The 17,763-nt window shown below is 35.9% G+C and overlaps 1 protein-coding gene across 1 annotated transcript in view; it reads right to left on the bottom strand.

Annotated features, from left to right (window-relative positions):
* The window catches only part of SYNE2 (spectrin repeat containing nuclear envelope protein 2), a gene marked incomplete at both ends in the record, with an annotated part of 255,875 nt that overhangs the window by 141,138 nt on the left and 96,974 nt on the right, over nt 1-17,763 (bottom strand). The window contains 7 exons of the mRNA XM_084241092.1: nt 1,162-1,377; nt 2,212-2,356; nt 4,221-4,543; nt 6,756-8,856; nt 11,188-11,453; nt 12,239-12,394; nt 17,357-17,698. Coding sequence (XP_084097218.1) covers nt 1,162-1,377; nt 2,212-2,356; nt 4,221-4,543; nt 6,756-8,856; nt 11,188-11,453; nt 12,239-12,394; nt 17,357-17,698 — 3,549 coding nt within the window. The remainder of the gene's footprint in view (nt 1-1,161; nt 1,378-2,211; nt 2,357-4,220; nt 4,544-6,755; nt 8,857-11,187; nt 11,454-12,238; nt 12,395-17,356; nt 17,699-17,763) is intronic.

The following is a 17,763-nucleotide window of genomic DNA, read 5'->3' as shown; positions in this document are numbered from 1 at the left end:
ATCCCTCACCAGCACCACCAAAATAATACACATTTTCAAGAATACTTAGCCTTAAAAAGGAAAAGACACTTATTAGTCAAATCCCTCACCAGCACCACCAAAATAATACACATTTTCAAGAATACTTAGCCTTAAAAAGGAAAATATGATAGTACTAAATATTCAAGCCTCAAAGCATGTGACCTACTTCTAATTAAGTACTGATTCACTATTTCTTCTCTTAAGTAAATTCAGCAGCAATTTTGAAATGGAAAAGTACTTTCATTTAATGTTCTGAATTATACCTCATTTATATCTGCTGCTTTGGAAAGATTAAAGAATATCCAAACACAATTTCATACTAATTAAAAATTTCTTTCTAAATATATGTCCTGAACATGGTTCAATTAACACCGGTGATTGATGTGTATCATGGAGGCTTTCTCTGAGACAGTTCTCAGTAAGAACATATTTTTTTAGGGCCATAATTCACAAGTGTAGTTAATTTCAAAAATTAGTTGGTTACTATGAATATTACCTAGTTCTAACCACTGATGTAGTGACAGTTACTTTTAAGAACAGTTAACTTGCCTGCAAAATAACAAATGAGCAAGCATAGCTACCTCGGCCTTGAACAAGACAGGTTTAAAGGGCACAAGCTCACTTACGTACAGATATTCTTATAAACAGATGAGGTACACTTACAGTATGGCTAAATATAGTACAGCACTCTAAATATATTTTCTATTCTCTTGCTTAATTTATTATAAGACTATTGTATTAATACATGAAGCACAGAAGATATGTGTTAATCAACTGTTTATGTTACCGTCCAGGCTTTCCAGGCAATAGCAAACTATTGGTTTAAAACTGGCAGAACCAAAAGTTATATGCTGATTTCCAGTCTGCATGGAGGTCATGTCCCTACCCCCACACTGCTCAAATGTAAATTGCATTCACATTGATACCCCCCCAAAATGCGACTATTATGAAAGAATTTGAATTTCTTGGAGATTATTTTACGAGGCCCTGACCTCTATAAACATTTATGTATCAGGTCTAAATAGTGTCAACAAATGATACAGGTTGAAGACTTATATAAGAACAAAATGAAAGTAATAAAAATGTAAATGGCATTTGTTAGGAAACAATACGATTTGACTGTTGAAATGAAGCACTTACTTCCTCACTGACAAATTTCCACTCCTGCTTCAGTTCTTCACACCACAGCTCCCACTCTTTAGCAGCTTCTAGAAGACTCAGCCACTCCTCCCACAGAGCCACTGTGGTCCTGAGCAAACACGTGCCCGCATCTGTGCACATGGGTCTCAAGTGCATGAGAACCTGCCGCAGCTTCATGAACATTTCCTTGGTAGATGTAAGATTTGAGACCAAAGCCTTAAAAGGAAAAGGAACAGGAGGGGCATCATCATGTTTATTTTCTAAAATTGATAAACCATTTTAAATTTTGAACAATTAATGATTTTAGCTCCTTCATAAGCACTACATGATCCCCTATTTAGTCCTTTAGGATGTCAATTTGAGTCAGGTGAGAATTATCCATGTATGATTTTATTGCTCATGAACTTGGGACTACAGAGACAAATAATGACCCATAAACCAGTTTTCCAAGGAAGAGTACATTTGTGAAGGTAAATATCCTAGAAGTTCACTTTGCTATTTTAACCAAGTTTCATGTTACTAAGTAGTTAACTGACACAGTACTTACTATATCAACCATCAAAGCAATATTTAGAATTTTTGTGTGTGTTCGGGGGCAAATGTTAATAAGCACAGATGATTTAGAATGTTCTCATTCAAATTCTAATAACATAATGCCACAGACTGAGAATGAAATTAGACAAAAACTAAAATTGCTTAATTATAGAGTATAAATAGTAATCAGTACTCAGCACTTAAGATAATCCCAATAAATTATCAATAGACAGGAAGAATTTACCATTGATCCAGCATTGTCTTACAGAGTAACACTAAAAGCAAAGCTTTCAAAAGAGGGATCAATAAGGACAATGTGCTTCCAGGGAGAAGACTGTCCTGTGAACACTACTGACAAATCGCTTAGAACCATTGCTTCATTTTTCCCCTTGGCTTTTTGTTTGAGGAATTTTCCTGGGTTTACAACCCAGGTTGAAGATTTCTATGGGTTGTAATAGAGCCACATCCTGCTGCCTCAACTTGCTTGTTCTGCCAATTTTTTGCACACACACTTACCTTGCTCTGTTCTAAACGCTCTAAAGCCTCTTTGTAAGACACTGGCAATGAGGACATGGACTGCCCAAGAACTGTCTTCATTTGGCTGAGGTTAGTACAAATTTTCTCTTGAATTTTTCTGTAGCATTTGTAATTCTCCAGACACCTAGTGAGACAGAATTAGAAAAAAACATGGTATTAAATTTTATTTAGGCCAATAAATTCTGAACTTCCCAGTATGAATTCTGAATACTTAGCTTAAAAAAAATAATTCTTTCCTTTGCTATTCAAGATATTTTGACAAATTTATTTTATTTTTATATATTTTACATCATTCTTCCTTTTTGTACATTGTATGCTTTCTCCTCTCAGGTGTAGTTTTGACAAATTTTTATTGGCTATTTTCTTTTAGTACACATTTTAATAGACAGATGTGACTATTCTTAAAATACTTAAATTGGAAAACTGCATTTCTTTAACACTGCTAAAGAGGTATACATTGGTATAATTCTGGTAGAAAACCAATTAGCCTTAAAAACATTACTATCTTTACCCATTAATTCAACTTTTCAATTTATTTTAAAGAATCAATCCAAATGTAAGGAATTTATCCTAAACATAATATTTTCCATATACATTTTTTACTCATTTATTAAGTATTAATTAAAATGGCAAAAATTAGAACTAAATGTCTAACAAAAGATTTGGTTAATTAAAATAATTCACCTTATAAATTATTATATATCAATTACAATTGTTTTCATGAAGTTTTTGTTACAATAAGGAAAAGAGCTCATGTTATAAAGTAAAAGAAAAACAGTAATTATACATATAGCATAATGTTGATATATTTTATAAAACACTATGAATATAATTATGTATACAAAATAGACTAAATGTGCCATTGAAAACAGTTAAACATTCAGTATCAAATATTTTTTAAATCTTATTAGCACACTGATTAACTGGCAAGAAATTAAAGAGTAGTCAGAGGTCCTTCCCAAACTATGTAAAAGTATAAAATAAGCTGTGGTCTAGGGCCAGTTTTCAACCTTGAAGGAATTTGCCAAACTTCAATTTTGTTGACCTGGAAACTGGGGACAGAGAGTAAAACTTAGAGGTTACCCCAGGTTGGTGATGCCCTCTGTAAAAATGTAAGTAACACATAAAACCACAAAGAACCAGCCTCCAAAATAGAGAATAAATTCCTGCAAATCAATAAGAAAATGAAGACCAACCCAATAAAAATTGGATAAAGGCTTGGACAGATAGTTTTCAGAAGAGGAAATATGAATAAGCACAAAATGGTCAAAAAAGAGGCTCAAACTCATTAGCAGAAATAGAAGCACAAGTTAAAAACATAATGAAATCACTTCTCATTCATCAGCCTCCAAAAAAATAAGTCTCACAACATCAAGTATTGGCAAGGCCATGGGGCAACTGGAACAGCAATTGCTGCTGATTTGAGTAGAAATGGGTAAAATCATTAAGAATTAAGGTATAAACTTAGGAAAGTTCTTGCATTTGAAATTGTCCTAGCAGCACAATTTGTGGATGTAAAAACTAGAAAAACTCGAATTCTACTAATAGCCAGGTGACTGGATATTAATAAGGTAGAACATGAATGAATGAGTTCAGTCATGATGAGTCAGAAAGAAAATTAAGTCACACAGACACAAAAATAGGACAGAAATACAAAGTAAAAATATTTTGAAAGAAAGAAAAGGTAAATAAAACATTTAGGATAATGATTACTTCCAAAAGGGGATAGAAGGAATACACAAGAAAATTCAAAAGTCATGATGATTCTCTTTAACCTTTGGGTATGGAGCTGCTCATTTTGTCATTATTGTTTATGCCATATATAGACTTTTCTATAAATACAATAAAATATTTGCTATGGGTTTTTTTAGTGATTTTTAACACTTTTTCATGTTTTTCAAATTATTATAATCCATACATGCTAATTATAAAGAAAAAAACCTCGTAATTTGTTTTTAAAGGATTACCTGAGAAAAAGACGTACCTACCTTTCTATTTCAGTTTCTTTTATTTTGACTGCCTCCCTCAAGGCTGAGTTCTTAGAAGCTACTTTCTGCAGAGTAGACTGAAGCTGTAGTTTGGCTTCTGGGCAGCATATGGTTCCCAATTTCTCAGAGAGGTCCTGGATTTCTGCTACTGCAGATTCCAATTCCTCTTGCTGATGGTGAGCTTTCTTCAGTGATTTTTGTGGATTATCAAGGTCTACCAGCGGGGATGCAAGGATGGCTTCAAGGGCTATGATGATTCCCATTGTCCTGGTGACTGCATCATCATAGTGTGTCATATTTTCACAAGCATCATTCAAGACATTCTGGTGAACAGAACATTAAATGTTGTGAAAAGTTGTAAAACTTTTTGGAAATTTTGTTAATCTTGCACTTTTGTGGTACATTCATAATGTGAATGTGTCATCTAAGAGCTAATATTTGATAATATTACAATAGCATTTAAAACTATCATTTGCATAAAGAAAAATTGTTTCCAGATTTGCTAAGAAATTATTTTTTTTAAAGATTTATTTATTTTTACAAGAGCTGGGGTACAGGCCAGAGGTGTGGGAGGGTGAGAGAATTCACCAGAGACAGAGTGGGTGCAGAACAGGCAGACGGACTGAAAACACTGCTGAGGGGAGCAGCAGGCGAGACAGGAGAGGTCTGTCATGCCATGTGGGTATCTCGCAGGCCAGTTAGGAATCGAACCCGCACTGCAGAAGCTGCAGACAGCTTCACAGTACTGTGCTCATCCCGGTGTGCCACCTAGGAGTCTCTGCTAAGAAATTCTAATCTAAATTCTAATCTAATCTAATATAAAAAATATATCTCATGTATCATGTCTAATGACACATGTTCTTGCTTTAGAACTCTTGCATTAGACATTGAATTAAACAGGTGAATATATTTAATGTATATGAAATAATACATTTTTCATATTTATGAAAAAAATTAAAACAAACAAGAACCCCCAAACCTCATGTTACTTTTAAATAAATGGCTCTGACACTACTATTAGTTTTGAGCACTTCCCAATGTCTCCAGACTTAGTCTTCTCATTGGTATAACAAATAGTTGAAATAAAGTTTCCTTCCAGACTAGCTCTAGTCATATTATTTAAAGCAAATAGAGAGATACTCAATTTACTCAACATTTATTAAGCAATTAGGGCTTGTAATGTGACTTTACAATTCTATTGCCTTTATATCTATCAAAAAAATTAAAGGAGTTAATTTCCCCATTCTATAAATTCAATGTGGTAATTCTTAAAATATAGCAAAACACATTACAGAAAACACAGTGTGATTCCAAAGATGCCCAAGGTATCTTGTCTATTCAGAGAGAAAGGGAGTAAAATGTTTGAGTTGCTTTGCCAGAGGTCAGCAAATTTTTCTTATAAAGGGTCAGATTAAATCCTTTGGGTTTTTAGGCCATCTGGAACATCACAACTACCGAACCCTGCTGTTGTAGCACAGAAGTAGCCATAGGAATGGATATGGCTGTGTTCCAATAAAACTTTATTTACAAAGTTAGGGCTGTCAGATGTGGGCCATGGGCCTGAATTTTGATGACCCTTGCCTTCAAATCAAATAGATCTTAATTTAAATCCTGGTTCTGGTACCACTGCAAGACCCGCAAAAAATTTCTTTATTTTAAGGGGGTTAACAATAGCAGTTACCTCACAGACTTGCTGGGATGATTAAAGGTAAAGTGTTCAGCACAGTGCTTAGAGATTGTAAATTCTAGGTAAATGTTAGTAACTATTCGGTGTTCTTTTCTCTACATTGTATTTTTTTTTTTTTTTTTGGTGGGTCCCTTGCCAGCGGCCGGGGAACAACTGGCGCTGCAGACGCTGCGGGCAGCCTTGCAGCCCAGCGCTCAACTGTTGCGCCACCAGGGGAGGCCCTCTACATTATATTTCTTCTACTATGTCCCACTAATTTTTTAAAGATTTATTTATGCATACAAAAACTAGGGTGTAAAAACAAAACAAAACTGGGGTGTAGGCCAGAGGTGCCGGGGGGGGGGGTGTGGGGGTAAGAGGATTCACCAGAGACAGAGTGGGGAGCAGAACAGGTTTATCTACTGAAATACACTGCTGAGGGGAGCAGAGGGCCATACAGTTCTGCTCCTCCATGTAGGTTGCTCCCTGGCTGGCCAGGGATAGAACCTGTGCTTCAGTGGCTGGGGATAGCTTGATAGCACTGTGTCTTTAACCCCTGCACCACCAGGGAGGCCTCCTATGTCCCGCTATTTCTAAAAAACAAAGGCAACTTTGGTGTGAGCTCAACAGAAGCTATGAAGGATATAGAAACAAGGGTGTCAAAACTCATCTTTTTCCAGCTACAAGACACTATATAGATTATATACGGCCCTGGGATTATAAAGTGGCCCATTGCAATTTTTTCAAATGGTTCTTCTCTTGTAGAGAATTTTCCTGTAGAACATATAATTTCTTGAGAAGAGTAAACATTAATTAAAATCATCAAATAAAAATAGATGCATTTACCGCCTAATTAAAAAAAAACTTACTCTTCGCATATCAATGCTTGCATTAAGCTGCAGGTAAAGATCTTCAATGTCCTGTAATTTTATCTGCACATCATTAGCTCCAGAAGAGTTTTCTTCTTTTTGTTTCTCAACAGCATTCACAGCTCTGATGGTATACATTTCTAACTGAACTTGTTCTTGAAATGCCTCACAATTATCCTTTTCATTCTGAATATGTTCAGTTTTCAAATTTATAAGTAAAGGCTGCTGTAACTGAGATTTTACCTGATTTAAAAAATCTAAGGAATTTTCCAGTTTGTCTAGAAAACTCTTTTCATCCATGTCTTTGGGTTGGCATTGCAGCACTCTATTTTGGAGAACCTTGTGTAACTTATCATTTTCTTCTGCATACTGCTTTATTTGTAGTATTTCTTTCTCTTTGAATGGGTCACCAAAAGCTTTATTTTCACTTAATTTCCTTATTATATCAATATATGAGTCCATGGTTTTCTGAAGTCTCTGATTCACAATTTGAGCACTAGGCAGACTACTTTCTGGTGAAGTCTCAGCAGCTTTTAGTACTGCTTCAGCCCTTTGCTGGATTTGCAAATCTCTAGCCCTCACTTTACTTAGTGATGCTTGATATTTGTCATGTTCTGTCACAAATGTGTCCAACTGCTTAATTTTTTCTTCAAGTTCCTTTTCTTTCTCAGATACTTGGGATTGTAAATGGTCAAGTTGGGAACAATCCAAATTTAGTCCTATACAGTGAAACATTTCCTTGAGTTTCAGTGTCTGTTGGATATTAGATTGAATCTCAGTGAGTTGATCTTTAAGACTGTAAAACTTCTCTTTCATGTCTTGATTTATTTCTTGCTTTAGTAGCAATCTCTTGTGCTGTATACTATCAACTTCCTTCTGAAACACAGCTGTTTTTTCCTGGCATTTTCTGTAAAAATCTATCTTGTTTTCTATTTGATTACATTTATTCTGAATGAATCTTTGCATTCTCCTTGCTCTAGTCTTAAGATTTTTCAACTGATCATCCAGAAATAGTCTTTCAAAGACACTAAGGTCCTTACAGATGTTTGTTAGTTCCTGTAGATGTGTTGAGATAACACTCTGAATTTCTAGCAGTTCCTTCTGAGATGTCATCAAAGTGGCATGTTCATGTTCCAATTCAGCTTCTGTGGAGGTTGTTTCTGCCTTCGGAATTATCAGTGTTTCACTTCCTTGAAGTGAAAGTTGAATCTTCCCCATTACTGCAACAAAGTTGCTTCTTTCTTCTAATTTAAATTCTAATTGCTGCAATCTTTGAGTAGATTTTAGAACCAGCATTTGGTATTGATTCTGTAAGTCCTGGAGGAAGCTATTTAAATCATTGCTCTCATGAGCTGTAAGGTTAGGGACAATATCTTTGACCTCTTTAACCAGTAACTCTATAGTCTTTTGCCTTTCCAGAATGCCACTATGCATCTCCTTGCATCTTCTGATCTGTGAAAGAATGTCATTTGGGAAAAGGGAAATGGTAGGAACGAGTTCACCTATCAGATTCTTAATCCACAAGATAGTCTCTTTAATCTTGTTCCTTATTTCACACTTTTTGGTCTGATTTTCTACCTCTGTTGTTAATGGTTCCAACACTTCCAATTGCTGCTGAAAACTATTTATTGCATCTTCCAAAGTGTTCTTTTCTTTTTCTCCCCACATCCTCTTTATCAACATTTCAGTTTGCCCTTTTAATACAGAAAATCTATGCTTGATGGTCTGGAGTTCAGTGACCAAGCTTAGCAAGCTTTCATTCCCTTCCTGCTCCTCTGAAGAGTTCAATCTTAACTGTAGATGCTGCTGCTTCTGCTGCAGAGAAATCTCAAGGTCTTGGATCTCACTCATGAGAAATACAAATTCATTGTGTTCCACAACTTGCTGAGAATACTTCTTCTGGACCAGATGTTCCAGTTGTTCCAAACCTTGTTCAAGTTGCTTGATCTGGCTTTCTAACAACTTCTTATCTATATCAGTCAGACAGTTTGATAAATCTTCCCATTCAATTTTTATCTTGTTTAAAGAACATTTCTCTTGTTCTATTGATGCCAGGAAGTTTTTGATTTTCTCCAGATAGGTTGCATTGTCCAATGGTCCCCTAGAAAAAGAAAAAAATATTTATTATGTGTCATCTTGTGGCTAGATGTCATGAGAAGAAGTTAATTTTCTTTGGATTCACAGAAGGTTACCTATAAAAGTACTTCATCCTCCAAAAATAGGGAAAAGAAAAAAAAAGAACTCTTATTAAAATGAAGGCCAGAATGTTGTTCACCTTGGCTTTTAATTAGTGTGGCCACAAGAGGGCTCACCTCAAAAAAATGAGTATCATAAAAATGCAGAAACAAAGAAATGGAGTGCAAAGTAAAGGGAACTATGTATGAAAAAAATACTCTAACCTATAAAGTACTTAGACAAAGATTACTCTGGCACTAAGGAAAGTTACCACAAAATTCAACCCCTTTATTGTCTATCCAAGATAATGATAAAAATAGAGATGAAGAAGGCATAGTCATCAGGGTTTTTTTTATATATATATAAAGTTGTTTTTCAAGGGGAATCACTGAAAGTAAAACCCAATTAGGCCTATGTCAAAACAAACCTTTTAAAGAACCTGTACAGTGAAAGAGACAATGACCAAAACAAAGAAACACCCTACAGAATGGGAAAAAAATATTTGCATACCATACATCTGACAAGGGACTGGTATTAAAGATGTACAAAGCTCATACAACTCAATAAAAAGAAAACACACAACCCTGGAGCGGGCCATGCTACCCATGCTGTCTGACAAGGTCCGGGATGGGGGAAATTTCTGAAAAGTCAGAAAGCTCCATAGCTGGCTCCTGCTACTTCCTTTCATTTGTTTCTCCCAGTTATTGAAACCATGGAAATTTTCTATAAGTTTTAGACTAACACAATGAGTGTTGGCATCAATGCCAGTTTCGGTAATGCACACTTCAGTAGTTTGAGAAATGTACCTTTCAACATGATTGATAATGAAACGGTTTCCAATAATTCTCCATGTCCTCCAATTTGTAATTCAGTTACCATGAGTAACACTGAGTTCTCTAACAAACCACACTTGATAGAATTGATGGAACTGAGCCCGGTAAAAGTCCCCACTAGAGAAGGCCCTGAGGCACCCCGGGAGGCGAAATGGTCCAAGAAAAACACACCACATATTGTTCCCATGGTACCAGGACCCCTTGGTTCTATATAGGAAATAAGAAGCCGCCCTCGGTTTTACAATGCCTGCTTAACCTTGTTTTAGTTACCTAGCTTGACTGCATAAATCACATTGCGTATAGCACCTGTTCCTATTTTCTGAATAATATACGTCACCTAGGAAAATATGGAACCAAGTTAATGCAACCAAGTGACCAAGTTAATCATAGACTAGGAAAATTAGAAAAAGGACTGTGCACTGTTAATGATCATTAATAATTTCTGAAACAATGTAAAAGTGAAATCACATGATTACACGATGTAATGATCACATAAAGAATTTCTGATGTATAAATAAAGGCCTGCTGAGACCCTCAGTAGGAGATACTTGCACCAATATAAGTGTCTGTGTCTGCCTTACCCCATTTCCCCTCAACCCCCCAAGTTTTCGCCGACACCGTCCTCTCCTTTCCGGGACCCCTGACACGACATTCTGCTGGAGCGGGTCTCCAGCACAACCCAATCAAAAATATTTTTTTTTAATTAAAAGGAGACTTAAATAGACACTTCTCCAAAGAAGACATGCAAATGTTCAACAGCACATGTTCCATACCAGGCCAGGAAGCTAACCCATATGGTGAGGCAGACCTCTCCTGTCTCGCCCACTGCTCCCCTCAGCAGTGTATTTCAGTATAAGCGCCTATTCTGCCCCCTACTTTCTCTGGTGAATCCTCTCACTCCCTGTACCTCTGGCCTACACCCCAGTTCTTCTATACATAAATAAATAAAATAATTCTTTTTTTAAAAAAAGACAATATTTACAACTATTTACTATCATTTTTAAACCGAAAAGGAGTACAAATATTTTGAAAGAAATGTTACAGGTATATATTCAATATGTTCCAAACTATTTAAACAAATGATGCTGATAACGCAACAATTGTGTACATTATTTTTTTCTACCACCATAGTTTACAACAAATTCTTGGCAAACAGAACACTGAATTTCACAGAACTTAAACCTATATTGTGGCTTGTATAAAATAAATAGTGTTTCATAATTTATATAATTTAGTTGTATAATTAATATTTTTTTTTGCATGCAACTAAAAGTTTTCCTAAAGGGCTTCTATATGGAATAATTCCCACACTGAGTATTAATATCATATTACCCTTTCATAGTGTAATTTCTTAAAACCTTTGGCTCATCCAAGGTAATGGAGGCTGTGAATAAAATGAATGCAAGTCTTAAGGTCTTACTTACACTTTGAGATTTTCTTTTTCTGTCATCAAGACTTTCATTGAGGATTCAACTGCAGCAAGGTGCTCCTGAAAATCCTGAAGGAGACAATATTGTCTTTCTTTCTTCTCCTTCAAAACCCCAAGTGCCTGTAGCAGATTGTCCAAATGTTGCATGGAACACCTTGTATTGTGGAGAACCAAGGCACCTGCTTCTGTTTTGCTGCGATGCTCAGTTTGCTCCAGTGGCTCCATAGCTGCTTTCTTTGCTTCCAACTGGGTATGAAATTCCTAACAACAAGTTAAAGAAGTCAGTGAATACACACTCTCACTTACTAACTCATTGGTTCATTTTCTTTCCCTTCCTTTTTTCCTTCAGTAACACATACTGTGATAGCAAGATGTTTTAAATACTTAATTTTCACACATAGAAACTAAGGTCCCAATATTTAAAAGATATTTTTCACTGGAATCAGGTTAAATCTGGGCAAAATTAGTCTAGCATTTAATAGCAATTAGATAGCTCTATTGGGTTAAAAGATTCTGTAATGATTAAAGGAAGATTTATACTATTTTTATTATTTACACATATGCCCCCTCCTGTCTTAGATACATGTTAACTGTTATATAGACTTAGTTAAAATTGTAGGGATTACTTTAAAAATCACATCATTTATTAGAATGTTAGATTACAGAGCTATAAGTATACCCATACATAAACACAGCTATATATTGTTGATACTAGGAAAAAAAATCAGAAAATTTTCAGAATCAGACTACATACAACTAAGAAAAGGAATGGTGATAAATCAGAATCTCCAAATTCTAGAACTTTTTAGAAACTTTATGAAAGAGAAAGAAGACTACTCCTCATTAAACTCTTCCACATTTTAAATAGGAAGATTTATACAACTTACTGATTAGTACATAATTATATAGTTACCAAATTGATCATCAGGCATAGGTTAAATAACACTTTTCACTCTGTGCAAGCAAGTTTTTGGTAATTAAAATATATTGTATTGCACTGGATAAATGATGCAATCATGTTGTCAGTGTTTTTCTTGTTTCCATACCTCTATGGCTTTTAATTGTTCATTTCTTAACATAACATCTAATTCTAAAGGTTGATTTTGCAGCTCATTGACTTTCTGTTCATCTTCAGTGTTTTTCATGCTTTCTTGAACATCGAAAGAAAGTTGTTTTGACAAAACCATTTCCACAGCTGAATTCTGGAAACATGAAAAGATTACTGAATAGTTTACCTTCCAAATAAACAATTTCTAATTTTCTTGATGAAAACATTCCAGTTCCTTTTATTTACTCAGAATAAAGTCTTGTTAAAAGTGTATTTGGACACTACCAAAGATGACAATATTTAATGCCTATATTGGCATTAGAAAGAAATTTTCTTGACAAGAGAGTATGAAGTCTAGCATTGCTGCTCAATTATATACTGAGTCATAACCTATAGTCTTAAAGAAACAAATATATAAAAAGATTCCAAAGTTTACTTTTAGCCAAGATGCAGAGGATAGGGCAAATAATAGGAATTCGATGTTACCCACTGGCAGCTTAAAATAATATGGAATCAATGAAGGAAACACCAAGATTTCATGAAATTAAAAATGAATTATGCCTTAAACCAATTAGTAGTAAGAATTCCTACTTGGGGAAGGCAGAACAGATTTTACAAGGAATAATGTGATCTTTTTCTCCAAGCTTTAGGAACTTGAGATTCTCAAAGGGATACAAAGAAATAGTGCTTTTCCATTCTTTAAGTAAATATTTACTGAGCACTTACATGTACGAGACACCATATTATTAATTGTAAGATTTCCATTATTTTGCTAAGGTATTAATATTTCAGATTACTTTAAATATAAATATCACTTAATTTTGCTATATACTTCCATGTCAGTAAAATCTTTGAATTTTACTGAATTTTAAAGTCTGTGAATAAAGTGTGTCCACATCCGCAAACAAGGTAGAAACTGTCTAAAAATTATTGCCTAGATAATAATGTAAGATCTTAACATTTCCAATAATTTTATAGGCATACACTGTGGTTGATATTCTACATGGAGGGCAGCATCATCAGGCGAAAGACCCAGCAAAACTGTGAGAAGAAAAGTGAAGAGGTGCCACATCACAGGCTTCATCGCCCATGGGTGCTCTTGACACAAGCTAACACCATTGTACCTCCTTTCCACCTGATGCTCAAGTTACACAGAGCAGCCGGGCAAAGTCACCTGTAGAACAGGATACTTGATTCTAGCCCAACTTATTATTAATCATCTACTAAGTATCCAGGGCCCTAGGTCCTAAGTATCCAGAGAGCTTGGTGTCTCTCACCTTACACCAGTGCCCTGAGGATTAGTAACGTTTGTATCCTGCCATCTGCAACCTGCAGTTAGTGGTCAGAGAGAGCATTCCAAAGAAGCTGAAATCCTCCCCAAATACCATTTGTTTACCAACTCCCAAAGACATGTTTCTTCTTTGGCAGGAAATCCAACAGAAGTTCTCAAACGAATATTTCAAATTTAAAAGGTAACATTCCTTTGCTCATGCCAGAGTAGTTAGAGCACAGGCTCAAGTCCTGATTGGCTCCTGCAAAGATTCTTTCTGGACCAATCATCGTGGTCTATATCCTGGGCCATATTTTACTTTTTTTTTTTTTAAACAGTTTTTTTTTTTTTTAAAGTTTTATTTATTTATTATACAAGCACTGGGTACAGTCAGAAGCACAGGAGGGTGAGGGAATTCACCAAAGCCAGAGCAGGGAACAGAACAGGCAGACTGATGAAATACACTGCTGAGGGGAGGAGCGGGCAGCAGGAGAGGTCTGCGCGCCATGTAGGACCCTTGCCACTGGCCGGGGATCGAACTGGCACTGCAGAGGCCGGGGGCAGCTTCGCAACCCAGCGCTCAACCGCTGCGCCACCGGGGAGGCCCGCCATATTTTACTTTGATTTGGCAAGTTCGCTTGAAACATTTTAAACTATTCAACATAAGATATTTCAATCATGTTTAAGGAAACAAACTACAATTCATTACCCACAGCACAGATATAAGTGACAAAATTTTCCACGTTAAAAATATAATTTAAGGGCCTCCCCGGTGGCGCAGCGATTGAGCACTGGGTTGCGAAGCTGCCCACAGCCTCTGCAGCGCAGGTTCGATCCCCGGCTGCTCACCGGCCACCAGAGGAGGGTCCCACATGGTGCGCAGACCTCTCCTGCCGCCCGCTGCTCCCCTCAGCAGTGTACCTCGGTCCTTCTGCCTGCTCTGCTCCCCGCTCTGGCTCTGGTGAATTCTCTCACCCTCCCGTGCTTCTGACTGTACCCAGTGCTTGTATAAATAAAAATAAATAAAAAATATATATATATAATTTAAGCCCAATCCTCTTCCCCGTTCCATTTCCTTCTTCCTAGAACTCACTGCTATCCTAAAATTCACACTATCATGTTTTTTTTTCTTTTACTACCTTTACTACCTAAATTAGTATCCATGCAGTATTGTTTTATGTGTTTTTATTCCTTATAAAATTGGAATCATGTATGGATCATTTTATCACCTGTATTTTTCTCACTTAGCAGTGTGTGTATATGTGTGGGTGTATGTGTGTATATACATTTTTTTTTTAATTGAGATAACTGGTTTACAACACTGTATGTAATTTGAAGATATAGGATCACACCACAACCACTACCAAGGTACTGAAAGTCCTACACCACAGTCCACTGCACCCCTAGTCCCACTTTGCTCCCTTCCTCCCTCTAGTAGCCTCAAATCTACAGTCAGGTTTCTAGGGTTTGTTGTTGGTTTGGTTTTATCTAACCCTTTGTTTTGTTTCTCTATATTCCACATATAAGTGATACCATTCAGTAACTGTCTTTCTCCTTTTATTTCACTTAGCATAATCCCTTCCATTCTTATTAAAGAAAAATGTAAAAGAAAATAAAATCTTCCTAAATATTGTTTGGAGAGTATGTGAAATAATCTGATAAATGCCCCCGTACAGTCTAAAAAGGTATGTTAAATGATTATTAATTAGATATTTAAATAGTGTTAGATTTTAAGTTGTGATTTCCTGGCAATCTAGAAAAATGTCGAGTACAAAAAGAGATAGCAATAAATATTTTTAGGGCCTCCCCGGTGGCGCAGCAGTTGAGCGCTGGGTTGCGAAGCTGCCCACGGCCTCTGCGGCGCCGGTTCGATCCCCGGCTGCTCCCTGGCCACCAGAGGAGGGTCCCACATGGCGCGCAGACCTCTCCTGCCGCCCGCTGCTCCCCTCAGCAGTGTACTTCGGTCCTTCTGCCTGCTCTGCTCCCCGCTCTGGCTCTGGTGAATTCTCTCACCCTCCCGTGCTTCTGACTGTACCCAGTGCTTGTATAAATAAATAGAAATAAATCTAAAATAAATAAATAAATAAATAAAATACTGTCAGGAGGAAAAATTTTTTAAAAATAAAAATAAATATTTTTAATAAAGAACTTATTTTCACTATCATGATAGCTTTTGTCTAATCTGATTTATAATTCAGTGAATTGTGCTTATGTTCTCTCTCTAGTTCCTGTATGAAGACTCCTGCTTAAATAATTGATACTTGTATCTTATATTTGTCACATTCTGCTTATATTTGTCTATACATATTTTTATTTCTTTTACTAGACCAACTTTAGAATTGCTCGTTAATCTTACATAGTTTAATGTTACATAAAATAGTACTAGCACTTAGAGATAATAAGTGCAGATTCAGGAAAATATATTCATGTTACAAAATAATAATAAAACAAAATGTGCTACAGTATTCAAACTAGTCTTCTGTTATCCAGAACTGTGAGAATTGTTTGAGGACAAAGCCCTTTAATTCACTCTGAAAAAAATATTTTTAATGACGTATTATAAATTATCAATAATTCATCATTCAAAATTGGTAAATTAATAAATTTACCAATTTTAATAAATTAAAACATTCTTATTATCGGATACAATCTTTGCATAATTTTCAATGTATTCCCTTATTTGGGAGTTTATAGTCAAAATGGCTCTGAGGGGCTAAGTTGTGAGGCAACTCCCTTTAGCAATGTCCTGTTTTGCTGTGAACCTCTTACAGACTCTCCTTTGAAAGCACTAAGGTACTTTCCCTTACAACTTATTTATTGTTCTTTAAAAACTGTTAAATTTCTTTGTTGTATATACAGCCTCAAGAGTCGCTTACTGAGCAACTAATCCTTGAAGACAAATTTCCTTAGCAATTGCTTACACCGCGATTTCTCAGATATCTTTTCTTATCGCCAGAGAGATGCTCTGTTGGCCATTAACCTTGTTTCATACATTCTAGAAAATCCTCTCTAGTTCCTTTAATCTTTCATGCATCTCTATTGTAGGAAGACAATAGAAGTGGATGTTCTTTTCATTCCTGTTGGTTATTATTTCATAAAAAGCTGATGAGAATGCACAGTCAATGGTCCAAGCTTTGCTACTGTCCCACTGGACTATGAATTGTGAAAGTTACTGAGCAGGGAGACCTTTCCAAATACAGTTTATTGGATAGCGTTTTGTACCTTTTCCATTTTAATCTCGAACCTATGAGAAAGCACTTTTAAGAGTCACGGGAAAATGTACACATTGGTCATTTGAAAACAAAACATCATCTTCTTTCTTCTCCTCAGGGAAAATTAAGAGCCTAAATGTTGATAACCTCACACCAAATGACTGGACATTTAAAAATACATTTGCAGTATAGGGTTAACATGTGAAGAAGGAAACCTAACCTTTCAAACAGTCTCTGATTTCACTATAAAATCAACCAAAAAATACAACAAAGGGCTCTTGGAATTTTTTTTTTTTTTTTTTGAGAAAATGGGTAAAGCACATTTTCTTTTCTTTTGCCTTTTCTAATTTGCCTTCGTGCTCCTGACCCAAGAAACTGTATCTGATTACCTATCAGAGAGAATAATAAACCTAAATTGATGACTGACGTTTTAACAGATTGAACAGTAATATTTCACCACTGAAATCCTGGGCAGTTTTCTAAGAGCTCTTTTTGTAAGTGGGCATCATAAATAGCCAGCCCATTGAGGGTTTAATTATGAAATGAGAAGGCTTGATTCAGGACCCTCTTTTCAGAGCCCACACCTCTTCATGCTCAGATGTGATGTCTTAGAAATGCAATCACAAGCACTTACCTTGTTTATTCCCAAGCCTTCCTTCAACTCCTCCTCTGCAGCTGAGTTCTGAGAGGACCCCTGTGCATCAGAAGTGACCTCTATCCCTCCACCTAGCAGAGTAAACTTTTCTTTCTTTTCTGTTGAACATTTTGATTTGAGAATGTTGTTGAGACAATTTTCTGCTTCCTGCTTAGCAGACTGAAGCCTGTTTTCCAAATCTTTTTGTTTACATTTAAGTGATTTTATATCTTCTTTAATAATCTTCTGTCCCACTGAAGACGTATTTTGCTTGATGGATTTTGCTAACGCTAAAATCTTCTTCAACGTTCCATCTTGTAAACTGAGTCTGTTTTCTAGTTCCTAAGCGTGGAAAAAAAAATCATCAAAAACACTATCTCTGTTCAAGTGTCACAAGAGATAACTGA

The sequence above is a fragment of the Talpa europaea genome, assembly GCF_964194135.1.
Source record: "Talpa europaea genome assembly, chromosome: 8".
In the NCBI taxonomy this organism is placed as follows: domain Eukaryota; kingdom Metazoa; phylum Chordata; class Mammalia; order Eulipotyphla; family Talpidae; genus Talpa; species Talpa europaea.
The sequence above is the reverse complement of the archived record's forward strand: the minus strand, read 5'-3'. Positions and strand labels throughout refer to the sequence as shown.